This window comes from Siphateles boraxobius, unplaced genomic scaffold (genome assembly GCF_051911475.1).
Source record: "Siphateles boraxobius isolate OS27281-9 unplaced genomic scaffold, OSU_SipBor_1 3, whole genome shotgun sequence".
In the NCBI taxonomy this organism is placed as follows: Eukaryota; Metazoa; Chordata; class Actinopteri; order Cypriniformes; family Leuciscidae; genus Siphateles; species Siphateles boraxobius.
The window spans coordinates 8,606,620-8,620,270 of NW_027508919.1; the positions used below are offsets into that span (position 1 = coordinate 8,606,620).

Consider the following 13,651-nt stretch of genomic DNA (forward strand, 5'->3'; position numbering starts at 1 on the left):
CCTATACAGGTGTCAGTACTCCAGCAAAGATGCACGGAAAACGGCATTGCATATTTTTAATGCTCTGCATTTGTGTCTGTGTATGCCTGCGTTTGTCACAGATGACGTTCGAGGCGCTTCTCGTGAAAGAGCTGCAAAAACAGCAGAGCAGGGCAGAGTTCTGTGATACTGTGCTGCAGACTCAAGGTTAGGCATCTCACAGAAGTCCATCCTCTGCTGATTAGTCGATCCTTTTCCATCTTCCATTATGTTTATTGTACTCTCTCCACCCCTGTCCAGGTGTTTCAGTGCCAGTGCACAGCTGTGTGTTGTCTGCCTTCAGCCCAAAGCTCTGTGGAACTCTGTCAGCCATGCCATCGCCCCAAAATGGACAGAGACGACTGATTGAAGTCCAAGCCGTGGAGGCCTGCACATTGCTCAGTCTGGTCAGTCTGCTGTACTCAGGTCAGTTCAAGGAGGACAAAAAAGAAGTCCTATTAGCAGCCTGCAAACTAGGCATCAACATACCTCAACGAGAAGCAAAGAGGTTGGCAACTGAGCAAAACACACAGACGGAGGGGATGAAAGAGGTGGCGGAGAGAGAGTGCCAGACCGAATCTGTTCCGACACTCGCTTCTGAATATCAAAACCCTAAAGAAACAATTGAAACTGTAATTGGTCCGTCGTCATGGAGGAGTGATCAGGGCCTCTGCACGTATACCGATGGCTCTGATATCACCCTAGCAACACTTAAAAACGGCCAGGGTAATCCAGAGAACATGCCTTCCTTTCAAGTCATGGATGTGGTCCCCGAACCCCCTATGTATCCCACAGTGAGTGGACCTGCCTGTTTACCCCAGGTCTACGTATGTCCCCCTGCAGCTTCATACCAGCAGCCTCCAACCCCACTGCCAACTCACCCTCATCCTTCTCATAGTACATATGTTGAGCAATTGGCTAATCAGGACAGAGTAACATTGGGGAGCGTTTTAGAGGGCGAGGAGAGTGTTTTAGAAGCATTTGCACAGTTTGAGAACAATATCCCAGGTTTTATCAACTTCTTCCTTGACACTAACATCTCCCAGGCCGTAGGGCAAAGGGAGCAGAGGCAGAGAGGGACAAGAGGGGACATAAAAACTAAGGGAAGGGCAAGAAGGGGGCGAAGGGCAGGGTTAAGCGAAGGATTCACTCTGAAGGGAGAAGTATTGAGTATTTGTAAAAGAGAGCAAAATATGAATAGGTTCGGAAGGGTGGCAAGGTCAGCCTGGATGGGGCAAGGTGGGGGTAGGGTTGGCAGGAGGCTAGATTTGAGACAAATGTTCAAAAATCAAGAGAGGAGGAGACGACAAGGCAGAGGAGTGATGAATGAGGAAGGAGAGAGAGGCAAGTCTTCACCAAGGGCCAGACCCAGACAGAGAAAGACAGGGAGCAGAGGCAAATTGGTAGAACCAGTGTGTCAGGTAGGTGTCTCACGACATCTTTAGAAAAGAAGGTATAATAAGGAGGTATGACTAAAACATGTAAAAAAAAAACTTGATTTTTACTCACTTTAAAGTTTGAATAAATTAGTTGAATGATTCATATCATGATCAATCAAAATTACCTTAATCTTTTGTGGAATAAGTGCTTAAAAAGTGTTACTTTGGAAAGGAGAATCTGCTTAACTGCTGCAGTGTTCAAAGCATCATCCCAGATCCGATAAGACATTCATTGAGACTAAAATGTCTCGTTCCGAATTTCCACAATGTCCGATAGATGAACCCAATGACACATGATGCTTGTATGTCAAAAAAATAGTTAAATGATTTAAAATACACTACCGTCCAAAAGTTTCAAGGATCAAAAGTGACACTGAAGACATTCATAATTTTACAAAAATTTTTACTAAAGCTTATAATGTTACAAAAGTTTCTATTTCAATTAAAGTTTATATTTTCAAATACATGCTGTTCATTTAAACTTTTGTCAAAGAATCCTGTAAAAATATGATTAATTATGTATATATTATATTAATATAATTAAGCAGCCCAACTGGTTTCAACATTGATAATAAGAAGAAATGAATTAGAATCTCTGCATATTATCAGCCTATTAGAATGATTTCTGAAGGATCATGGGACATTGAAGACTGGAGTAATGATGCTGAAAATTCAGCTTTGCCATCACAAGAATAAACTATATTTCAAAATATATTCCAATAAAAAAACATTTTTAAATTATAATATTATTTCATAATATTACAGTATTTGTGATCAAATAAATGCAGCCTTGGATACTTCATAAGAGTATAAGACACTTCTTATGAGTCTTACCAACACCAAACTTTTGATTTAAAAAATAAAATGTATATAAAACGATTACAAAATGCATGATACGACCCCTTCAAATTGTAAATACAAATGCAACAAAGCAGTCACTCAAATATTCTCTGAAATAAAACGCTTTTCACTTTTTCTGTAGGATGCCGCACCGCCCCGAAGAGGAAGAGGTCGCCCCCGCAAACGTCCTTTGCCCCAACAAACTGTTTCCCGAAATTCCAGTGGAACATCAGCACCTGAGCAGAAAACCATGAACCCTCCAGCTCCATCCCTGATGCACACCTCACCTCTCCCAGCTGCCATTCAGACCGGCCTCACTCAGCCAATGGACTGGCTGATAGATGACGTCATTGCACAGCTCCCTTTCATGCCCAACAATCAGAACGGAATTACAAATACTGCCAATGTAGATTCCAACGTGGATCATCCAAGAGCGCAGTCTACGGTTAAGCTCACAGATCTTGGTATAGTCCAACCACAGTCTGAAGGTGAGCTGACTGACATACTTGATAGTTTTCTGAGAACGTTTGAGCAACACGTTGTTGTTAGCGATTCGGATGTTCAAGATGGGATGATGCCCAACGTAACAGATGGTAGCCAGACCTGTGGACATACAAACACATCAAATGCACATGCCACTTCTATGAACACAACAACACAGGGGCCAAATGCCTCATTATCCAAGAACAGACCACAAGTCTCATTTGTTCATAAACCGCGGAAACCATCAGGTTATTGGCAGGTGTCAGATGTGACAGTGGAGAAATCCCTAGCACAGCAAGGTGAAGAGAAGCCTGAAAATGGCAGGATGACCAGAAGCCAGAGTAGGAAGAGGAAGCTGGAAATGATTGAAGAACTGCCTAGAAGAAATGACCTCCCTGCAAAACCGAAGAGAGAAAGAAAAAAAGAACGACTAGAGAAGCCAAAAGTGGAAGCTTCTCTACCAAGGGAGAAGAAAAGACAAAATAGAAAGCTGCATGGTGAGCAAAAAGTCGGCAGCAGCACAGTTGACTCAGGCTGCAGTGTTGCGAGCGCATTGAGGAGAGTCATAAACATAGCCAGTGCTCGCAATGTGAAATGTACCACAAAAACAACGTTTCAGGAGACCTTAAAGGAGACTTTAGATGGGTCAAAATCCTCAGAGTTGCATGATCGCAAAGTGACCAGTCTTGTAAAAAAGAAGCGTGGATCAAGAAAGAAAGTGGGTCAATCTAAAAGAGACGCGACCAAAGCTCTTCTAGAAGGAAGAACGTTAAAGGTGCAGTGCAGTACAGGGACTTCACAACCCACACGACCAGTCATAAAGAATAAAACCACTGGGTCCCGTCCAGCTCTGTCTGCTTTTGAATTAATGAAAAAGATCTTGGAAAATCAGCAGAACAGAGAGGAAGAGCAGAATGGAGAAGATCACAGAATGCGGACTGGGATGAAACGGAAAGGAAAGGGGAGGCTGAAAAACAAGCAAGCACTTGGAGCTGAGGTACAAATGACTAACAACACCGAGATGGATGGTACAGTTATGGTCGAAGAGCACAATAATAGCAGAATAAACCAAAAAGATGAGGAAACAAAAGGGAGAATGGAGAAGGTTGGTGATCAGATGACCATATGCCTTCAGCAGACTCTGCCTTCAGCTAAAGGTAAGTGCCCACAATAGTTCAGTTATTTGTGATAATAGAGATTTGTGTTATGATTTGGCTGATATTGGATGCGTAATAGGTCATGCTCATTTCCCCTATTTTACATTTATATTACCTTTGTATCTATCTAGTGCTCACCTAAAATTAATTTGTTTAATTTAATTAAATGCAATATTTAGCAAATCTTAAATTATTTTTTTACTGTATATTGTTTTGTTGGCTAAATTAATGTATAGCAGTGTTATTATTTATACCATTATTTGTTAATATTTTGAATTAGCATTTATTTTTATATTTTTATAAATGTTTTGTGCTTTAATCATCTTTAATAGTTTTTTTTAATATTTCTACTTTTTTTTCAGTTAGTTGCCAATACAACATTGTTTGTCTTTTGTTTAATATTTATATTTATTTTATTTCATCTTATTTCAATGACCAAAAACAATTTTTAATAGCTTTAGTTTTAGTTTGTTAACTACAACACCCACCCAGACTTTAAACATTTAGACAAAGTTTCATAGATTTATTTGACTGATAATCTATTATTGGTCGTTTATTTATGAAAGCTTCTTTCTGCCGCTAAATAAAAAACGTTTTACTTGCAATTGCGAGTTATTGCGTGATATAGACTCGCAGTTGCGTGTTATAAAGTCAGAATTGTGAGATATATCTCCGCTTTCACAGACAAGGCTTAAGCCTAGTCCCGGACTAAAATGCACGTTTGAGCTGTTTTAACTGAAAGCAACTTGCACTGATATATCTTAAAATATGTCAATGCCATTGTTTTGTCTCAAGATGCACACCAATCATGTTTTTAAAAGCTACTTTAAATGCCCTAATTGAACTAAGGCCTAATCCTAGCCTAATCTAAGCCCTGTCTGTGAAACTGAGCCATAAACTTGCAATTCTGACTTTTTTTTAATAGGGACTTTATAGAATTGTGAGTTATAAAAAAAATAACTGAATTGTGCGAGAAAAAAAGTCTGAATTGTGAGATAAAAAGTCTCAATTATCTTTTTAATTGTTTTATTCCGTGGCGGAAACAAGCTTCCATATTTATTGGTAATTAGCAATAACATTAAAATAATGATCAGTTTTTCTATTAGTACTTTTCTCTGGTAATTATTATTTATTCACAGATTGCAGAATGTCAAATGAAGAGAGACTGATGGAGAACAGCTACAACAAAGCAAGACTTGAGACTGCAGACTCTCCCAACGGTTCTCCTTTTCAAAGATGCAGCACAGAAGGCGCTGTGTTCAAAAACATGTCAGACATGCCTTTTGTCTCACATGCACTGGACCCCATCCTGCCTCTTGAGAAACTCCGAAATACACAAGGGGCCACAGACAGTTTAGAGGAGGATGAGGATGTTGATGTCGTGGAGGTTTCTAGTTGTTTGTCCGAATCCTTCTCTGTGCTGCCGGTCACTGTGGACATTGTGCTCAGCACAGAGGAGGAGGAGGACGATGACGAAGACTACGAGATTGATGTGATAAGTTTAGGATCCAATTAAACATGGACAAATTTCCGTTACTGTTTAATACCGTTTAGCTTTAGAGTACTAAATAAATGTGTATCGATGCATATTTGTAGTACATGGTACCTTTTCCCTGTATATAATTCAATACAGAGTTTACACAAATGAGACAGTTGGCAGTATTTGCAATTTTGACTTTGGTGGCTTCAGTTTCAGGCATCAGAAATTTTTATAGTTTTAAGTTCTGAATGTTAAAGTTGTTTATTTGTGAGACAACCATGCCTTATAAATAATGAGACTGCTATTAATGTACGCAGAGTTTTCTTGTTGTTTCCCATGTTCAGAATAAAAAGACATGGATCTGACCTTAGTTGTTCTTGTGTTCAAATACAAATCTACATGTTCGATAATACTAAATCTTGTATAGTTAAAGAATAAATTCATGTACTTGACAGTTTGTTTCGTCTAATACAGCAGGCAAAAAGCACCTATCAACTAGAGAAATTCTACCAAACGTCCAGCAAATTTGACATCTGATTTCTGAGTTTACATGTGTTATGAATCAACACGGTTTCACAACTTCTCCATTATTACTGACTGCCCTACAACAATAACCAAACAAAAAGTGCAAAGATTCTGATATGAATATATGAGAAACTCATCACATTTGCTTTAATTAGAAGCATCAGCAGTGATTTATTATAACTTGAATGTGTAATATATTCCATAAACTTTACAAATAACACCTTTCCAGATATCTATACTATTAGTGTTTATTTGAATACTTAATGTTGTGTAAGGACCTGGATTTTGCATTTGTTATAAAGAAATGAATTTACTTAATGTAACATCTTCACACACAATAACTGCACAGAACTGAGTCACTAAAGTGAACACAGGTTTATTTATTAAGCATTTATTCGTGATGTTTTTGTCCTCCTACACATTACACCTGAGCTGCTCTCAGCCAGTCCCCATCCAGGGATATGGCCTAACTTAGCTTGGTTTGCATTGGTTGTGTTGAGCACCTCGGGAAGGTGTTGTTTAGCACCTGACATTAGTCATTGTCAGTAACTAATTGGCACCCTCGTGTAAGACACGATATGTGTGCGGTGTGGATGTGTGTGTTCCTTGCAATAAAAAGACACTCGTTAGGAAATACAGTGTGTGTTTGTGTAAAGCGTGTTTGTCGGGCGGCAGGGTGATTGGTGTAGTGTCCCCTGGTGAGGCTGAGCTCTTAGTGCTGGATTCTGCGGATGGACTGGATCTGAGGGGTCTGGCTATGGGAACCCCAGTTTCTCCAGTGCTGATAGTCTCCGCTGTGCCTCTCACACTCCATGATGTACTGCCTTCCCTTGTATCCTGGGAACTCGTAACACACGAAACTACACACATAGATGGAGAAATGAGGTCAGGTATTTCTGTGCTGAAAGAAGGAAATGAATGCACGGAAAATATAAAGAAGAGACTCACGCGCCACACTGCACATGCATGGAGCCCACTTCAGGGCTACACCATCCCATGGCCTGCAGAGAGGGGTAGTCGTCACACAGCTCCACATTGCGGCCCAAGAAGTTTTCCCTCTCGAAGATCATCATGCGACTGCTCTGGTGAGACTGTGGGGAGAGCGAGAGAGCATTTGACCCAATATATCCACATATTCAAGTGATTATATAAAAATAAATAAAGGTGCAGGCATTCATTTTTTACCTTATTTAAAAAGTTTAAGAGATAAATAAATAGTGCTAGAATAAATAGTGAATAGTTTGTGTAAATATGTTGTACATTACATGAGATAAAGACATATCAGTAGTCTAATAAAACCTAAATGTATGTCCAACTTTTCCTTGACACTTACAGTACTCGCACGTAAAATGATCCTTACTATACAGCAAATCTCAACTGCTTGATTGTTTATATTGTCACAGAATGTAAACTATATTATCGACCAGCAATATATAATTAAAATTGGATATATAGTACACCCAATTGTACATACTGTACACTCACATAAAGTTATAGCAAATAATGGCTGTGTGATTGTTTATGTTGTCGCAAAATGGTACATATACTATATTACAAATCCCAAATCCTTGATTGCTTGTATCGTTGCAAAATGTGAACTATATTATCGCCCAACTGTAATCTGCTAAATGTGACTATAAGGCTTGAAGATATTAAGATAGTATAAACATTAACATCATAATTTTCTGTAAAGCTGCTTTGAAACAATGTGTATTTTGAAAAGGGCTATACAAACAAATTTGACTTGACTTTTTGATTCTTGATTTTTGTTTTTACATGGAGCGGCGCACCTCATGGGGATGATATGCTGAGATCGCATGACCAGTCGAAGGCTACTCGCTTTATCTGTTATGGACACTTGTCGAATAATTATTAAATATCGGCCTGCACAAAATACTGTGTACTATTAAGATTTCTAGCACAAGAAAGGAAATAAATAACTCACAGCGCAGTAGACAGGTCTAAAAGACATGAGTCTCTCCACATGGTAGGACAGGTTTCCACTGTAGGCATCCCAGTGAGGATACTCTCCTCTCTCCAGGATGAACTGCTGTCCCTGGAAGTCATGGTGCTCATAACCCACCCAGCTATGGAAAAAGAACGTCCAGTCATACATGGGCACATACTATTGGCTGAAAGATCCCATAGGCACACATTTATTTGACCAACACTACGACTCACGCGCCACTCTCCACACGAACAGAACGGATGTTGTCGAAGCCACACTCCTGAATGTTGCAGCATTCTGAGGTGAATTCCTGACATTTTCCCTGGAAGTGTTCCTGCTCAAACACAGTCACCTAGGATAGCGGAAGCACAAATGTAAAGTGTGTGACAATTTTGTTTTCTTATAATAGCCTATATATGCCAAAGGTACTCAAATAAATGACTTAAATGGGTTTGTTTGCTATATGAAATAAAATTGACAGCATATGCTATTGATCCAGATGCATCACTATAACAGCAAATATTTTGGGGGGATTAAAGATGGGCAATTTCAAAAGAGATTGAATGTATGTGTGTGTAATGACAGTTTACCTTGAAGAAAGGAGCCATTCCCATGCCAGAGCTGATCATGGGCTGCATCATGGCGAATCGATTGAACCTATACATCTTTATATCTAAAAACAAACGGGGGAAAAACAGAAAAACATATTAAATATCAATTAAAATAATTAGATAAAAAATGTGAAATTAACTCAAATAAATGTGTTAGTATTAGAAGTAAACGGTTCTTTATCATTATTACATGTAAAAACAGTTACTTAAAACACCCAATAATCGATGTTATAGATTAATTAGGTATTTTATTAATATAAAAATGTTAATAAATTTGTTAGATTTAAATCAAAACCATTCGCATAATGTGGCCATACTGAGAAGATGTTTGTAAAGTAGACCATAATAAGTTTATAATTGTGCCATGAGCTCGGTGAGATGTAATTTGGACTCTTACCGTTTTAGTCACTGAGCTAGAGAGTGGCACGCGCCTTAACGCCTGTTTCGCGTGGAGCTTTGAGAGAACCTGGCGCTTCAGTTTTATACCGACCGCCACGTGCGCGCACGCCTATGCGCGCTCCCGCGATTGGACTGCCTTCTGATGGGCTAGGACAGGCCATAGGGTCGCCAGCTCAGCACATACTATAGAAGTGCCACATGGGTGTTGTGAGCCCATTCACTGACAAGTGCAGTGCGTTTTGGGTGAGAGCAGGAGACACAAAGGGTTTGGCCCCAGTGTGTTCGTGAAGGTCAGCACTCCTTCTCACAATGAGACCAAATGCTGGGATTATCTGAGTGAACTTGCTCCAACAGAGTGTGAATTTGAAATGATGTATCTGAGCTGCTGTGGGTGCAATGAGGAAAGTTGATGCTGATTTTCATGCAAGTACTCAAAATTTGGGGGACCAAATGTATAAGTTACAATGTCTGGTTAAAAAACAATTTGGATCAATACATAAATATATGGTTGGATCAAGACATTTATATAATTTATATCATGAAAGTTAGATGAAAGATGAAAGTGATTTTAATTTATCAATATAATCCATAATGGGCATTAAAGTGGGCATGTCCACCCAATATTTATATTAGATTAATGGTTGATTGTTGAATGTTTTCTGTGACACAATGGTTTATACATTTATTGTTGTCATTTAATTATTCATTTATTTTAGATTGTTATGATTATATATTTGTATTTATTTATATAATTATTTGTAGGAGAACAACCATATTTTGTGTACAGCACTACAAGACAAATTTCTTTTCAATGACAATAAAGTATTTTTCAATTTAATTTTTTTTAATTTCAATTTCATTTCGATTTTATTTTATTTTGGTCCCCCAATGCTGAACATGTGATTGAAATGAAAAAATTGTGTAAAACACTGTTAAATCATTGGTAAAATAGCAAAAAGTCTTCACCATCAAAGTTATTGGTTCAGTTTCAGTCCCTATAAATACAATTTTGCCCCCATATTACTTATGTTTTAGGCTTGAAAGTCCAATATTGTGTAGTGATTTGTTTGGAGTTTGATTTTTTTCTGACTATTTCATTCTCTCTGTCTCTTGCACACACAAATACTCTCTTTCTCACTCTGTGCTGATGATGTGGGGCTTCTTTTCTGTGAGTCTGCTGAACACGGCATGTTTCATTGTGTCAGTGTAATCCTCACAGACTCAGCGCCAGGGTATAAAAGCTGTGGGCATGGCCAGACGCAAACACTCTCAGAGTGAACCCTGGGTACGGACACACACTCACTGAACACAGGTAAGACAACAGAATATCCACTCACATACACAGAAAACTTTAACCTAACAGCTTGGAGAGTATAAGAGTGTTGATTTTGATTTGCATCACCATAATGAACACCACCACCCCGCACTTACCCTTTGTCACTACCACTTTTATATTGTTTGCCCCAAAGACCCCCTACATCCATTCCAAACCTCTCTGTTTGACTTTTTCATCTCCTAAAACACTTTATCCCTCTCTTCCAGCATAGATATGACAAAATGTTATGTAAACTAGGAATTGCCCCTCCCATTCCTTTATGCTTTAGTCTCATATTCTCAATTCTGAGCTATATTACAGTTATATATCCGTTTTATTAATTCTCTATTCTTCATTTTACCCCAGGCATCATGTCTTCCAGTGGAGAAAGAAAGACTGCCTCCCAGACCGACGGCAAGGCAGCCCAGAGCAAGAAGTCCGAGATGGGCATGATGTCCTACAAGGTAAATCTTTCAAATAAACATTCTCATGTGCACATGTCCTACACTTGGATGTCGATTTAACATTACACTAACAGGTTTATCTCTCTCCATTAGATGCATGTGTTTGACCAGGAGAACTTCCAGGGACGCATGATTGAGATTAACGCCGAGTGCATGAACGTTTGTGATATGGGCATGGACAGAGTTCGCTCACTACGTGTGGAGTGTGGACCGTAAGCATCACCGTAAAGTCTGCATCTATATTAAAGACACATTTTAGGAAGAATAACCGATCTCACTCACCTCTTCATGTGCCCTCTGTAGTTTTGTGGGCTTTGAGCAGATGAACTTCTGCGGTGAGATGTACATCCTGGAGAAGGGCGAGTATCCTCGTTGGGATTCTTGGAGCAACTGTCAGAAGAACGACTACCTGCTTTCCTTCAGACCCGTCAGAATGGTGTGTAAACGCACACACGATTCTCTAACACCTTCAGGCCCATTATTTGAATACATTCAAATAGCATTGATCACTTTCTTGATCCTGCAGGACCCTGAGAAGCATAAGATCTGCCTGTATGAGGTTGGTCAGTACAAGGGCCGCAAGATGGAGATCATGGATGATGACGTTCCCAGCCTGTTCGCCTACGGATTCACCGACAGAGTTGGCAGCATCATGGTCAGCTGTGGAACGTAAGTGCAAAGTACCTGTGGCCCCTGAGGTTTCACTTGGACAAGTCCACCTCTGTGCACTTCCCAAACGCTTGATAGTATTGATGAATGTGGCTGTCAAAAACTTATTAAACTGTTAACCAGAAAAATTACTTAAGGAAAAAAAAAGTTTTGATAAGAATAACAATCTTTGCACAACAAGATGCTTTGGGGATTTAATTACAATATTAATGAGTTAAGAGTTTAATTAATTATTTTAAGGACATTTAAATCAGTGTTATTTTAGTACCATTTGAATTATTTTATTGTTTTTATGAATATTTTGAATTTTTTCTTTTCATTATTATATTTTCTATTTTTATTTAATTTAAAGTTTTACTAATTTTGTTGAATGTCTTTGTAATTCGTATTAGTATTATTATTATTTTTAAATATGTGTATATTTTTATCCCTTTTTATTTCGGTTTTACTTGTATATACTTTAGTACATCAAGTTAAACTAAATGAAAACCTTGGCTTGGCAACTAGCTGAAATCAAAATATGTTTAAGTTTTTTTTATTCTTTAATAATTTAATTTCGGTAAACCTTTATTTTATTTCAAGTAAAAAAAGGGTTTTAGTTAACTATAACAACCCTGGTTTAAATATATAAATGAGTTTAAGCTATATGAAGGGTTCACAAACTAACCTGCAGACTCTTTTTTTTTATCTCTCAGCTGGGTTGGCTATCAGTACCCGGGATACCGTGGCAGCCAGTACCTGCTGGAGAAGGGCGAATACAGACACTTTAACGAGTACGGCGCCCGTTGCCCTCAGTTTCAGTCTGTGAGGCGTATCCGTGACATGCAGTGGCACCCGCACGGCTGCTACACCATGGCCAGCAAGTGAGGGCCAGTCCAGGAGAGGAAGAGGAGAGGTGGAGTAGAGGGAGAAGGGCGCAAGAGGAAGGAGAGGAGGAGAGACGTCTGAGAGGCTGCATCTTCCCCGTGCCGCCGTTATGAGGGGCGGATGTTTTCGGGGTGACAGATACCCTGACTCACATTGCAGTCTGTGTCTGTTGAGCTGGTAAAGCCCAGCGGGACAGTGATTCTCCCAGGCCTCTGAGTGTCTCTGTGTAGGATGGAGGCACTGATAAACACACTTCACTCTTCCTCCCTAGTTCCTCTCCTCTCTTTCTCTCCTGCATCATGGGTTCTTTTATTTCCTTCCATAATTTATTTCCTTTTTTTGTCATCCGTTCTTTCCCCTGCCCACATCCCTCTTATCCTAGGAGCATGGAAAGAGAGAGGGAGAGATGAAGGGATGAGGAGAGTGAAGCTCCTGTGCCCTAGAAATCTCTCTTTGCTTGCTGTACAGAATCCTGGTCACCTTTTCAATAAAAACCTACAAGCTTGATAAGAAACTTTCGTCTTTGTCAATATGTTCATGTCATGCATATATAATCATGGCTGTTAATAATAATAATCATGAGGCCCGGAATGAAATTTGCACTAGTATGAAGTAAAACTATTTTATTATTTTTTACTATTTTTGTATTTTCACAGCAGTGTGAAATGTAATGTCAGTTTATGTGTTGTAACTTATAGACTTACATCATGATTTTTAAAGAATTTTAATGAAGTTAGATTATTTAAATATATTTAAAATAATAGTTACCTATGTTAAATAGCGCATGTATTCCAAAAGTACCCAGATGGTCTTGCGGTTCAGATGTAGCCTACAGGTAGGATGGACTCAAAATGAGCAGAAGTTTAGATGAGAATGAACACAGAAAAAACAAAAAACATATTTAAGTAGTCAAAATGTAAAAATATAGCACACAACTTTATAAAGTTGCACCACACAGGAATTTCACACAGATGCCGAAGTTCATTCAAGTGAGAATCAACGCAAAATTAAGAATTTGTACATAAATGCACTGCATTTTGTTTTCAGATGAGATAATTCTTAGAAATGTCTGGAAAATGAAAAAAAAAAAACTTTTGCACCATTTCAGGCCACAGTACCTCTTGCGGTCTAGGTATGTAACACACTGGATTCAAAACCACGATGTAAAACGTTCAGGGCCTGTGGCATATTCACATTGAGCTACTCACTGATGTACATGCAATAGGCTGCTGAGGAGAGCTTTCAGTGTGAGAATGAGCAAACAAAAGCATTACTTAGGATGTTAACCAGATTAGCATGCTAAAATAACTTAATGCTAACGTAGACTACAGCTACCTGATAGCTGAAGAGCCACATTAGAAAGAATGGCAATTGGTAAGCATGCTAACCATTTGGCATACAAAGATAACTAGCATAAGACAACAAACATATCAATG

General features: G+C 38.9%; 3 protein-coding genes across 3 annotated transcripts; 2 read left to right on the top strand and 1 right to left on the bottom strand.

The window, feature by feature from the left end:
- The first annotated feature begins 55 nt into the window (after positions 1–55).
- On the top strand, positions 56–5,780 carry LOC143756882 (uncharacterized). The gene is made up of 4 exons (XM_077247717.1): positions 56–186; positions 280–1,439; positions 2,440–3,937; positions 5,077–5,780. Exons 1-4 carry the CDS (start codon positions 60–62, stop codon positions 5,451–5,453), a joined length of 3,162 nt encoding a protein of 1,053 aa, XP_077103832.1. The 5' UTR covers positions 56–59; the 3' UTR covers positions 5,454–5,780.
- Positions 5,781–6,343: 563 nt separating this feature from the next.
- Positions 6,344–9,024, bottom strand: cryba1l1 (crystallin, beta A1, like 1). The gene is made up of 6 exons (XM_077247721.1): positions 8,899–9,024; positions 8,481–8,563; positions 8,124–8,242; positions 7,888–8,029; positions 6,891–7,033; positions 6,344–6,802 (listed from the first exon to the last, which is right to left on the bottom strand). Exons 2-6 carry the CDS (start codon positions 8,553–8,555, stop codon positions 6,655–6,657), a joined length of 627 nt encoding a protein of 208 aa, XP_077103836.1. The 5' UTR covers positions 8,556–8,563; positions 8,899–9,024; the 3' UTR covers positions 6,344–6,654.
- Positions 9,025–10,198: 1,174 nt separating this feature from the next.
- crybb1l1 (crystallin, beta B1, like 1) lies at positions 10,199–12,633 on the top strand. The gene is made up of 6 exons (XM_077247722.1): positions 10,199–10,212; positions 10,582–10,679; positions 10,773–10,891; positions 10,983–11,115; positions 11,206–11,348; positions 12,044–12,633. The coding sequence occupies exons 2-6, from the start codon at positions 10,587–10,589 to the stop codon at positions 12,213–12,215; spliced, it is 660 nt and encodes a 219-aa protein (XP_077103837.1). The 5' UTR covers positions 10,199–10,212; positions 10,582–10,586; the 3' UTR covers positions 12,216–12,633.
- Positions 12,634–13,651: the final 1,018 nt, after the last annotated feature.

Coding starts and splice junctions, on each gene's coding strand:
- LOC143756882 (XM_077247717.1), top strand. CDS start 60: ATGCTCTGCATTTGTGTCTGTGTATGCCTGCGTTTGTCACAGATGACG. Junction 187..279: donor TACTGTGCTGCAGACTCAAG/GTTAGGCATCTC, acceptor ACCCCTGTCCAG/GTGTTTCAGTGCCAGTGCAC. Junction 3,938..5,076: donor GACTCTGCCTTCAGCTAAAG/GTAAGTGCCCAC, acceptor ATTTATTCACAG/ATTGCAGAATGTCAAATGAA.
- cryba1l1 (XM_077247721.1), bottom strand. CDS start 8,555: ATGTATAGGTTCAATCGATTCGCCATGATGCAGCCCATGATCAGCTCT. Junction 8,030..8,123: donor GTTCGTGTGGAGAGTGGCGC/GTGAGTCGTAGT, acceptor CTTTTTCCATAG/CTGGGTGGGTTATGAGCACC. Junction 7,034..7,887: donor TTAGACCTGTCTACTGCGCT/GTGAGTTATTTA, acceptor CTCTCCCCACAG/TCTCACCAGAGCAGTCGCAT.
- crybb1l1 (XM_077247722.1), top strand. CDS start 10,587: ATGTCTTCCAGTGGAGAAAGAAAGACTGCCTCCCAGACCGACGGCAAG. Junction 11,116..11,205: donor CCTTCAGACCCGTCAGAATG/GTGTGTAAACGC, acceptor TTGATCCTGCAG/GACCCTGAGAAGCATAAGAT. Junction 11,349..12,043: donor ATCATGGTCAGCTGTGGAAC/GTAAGTGCAAAG, acceptor TTTATCTCTCAG/CTGGGTTGGCTATCAGTACC.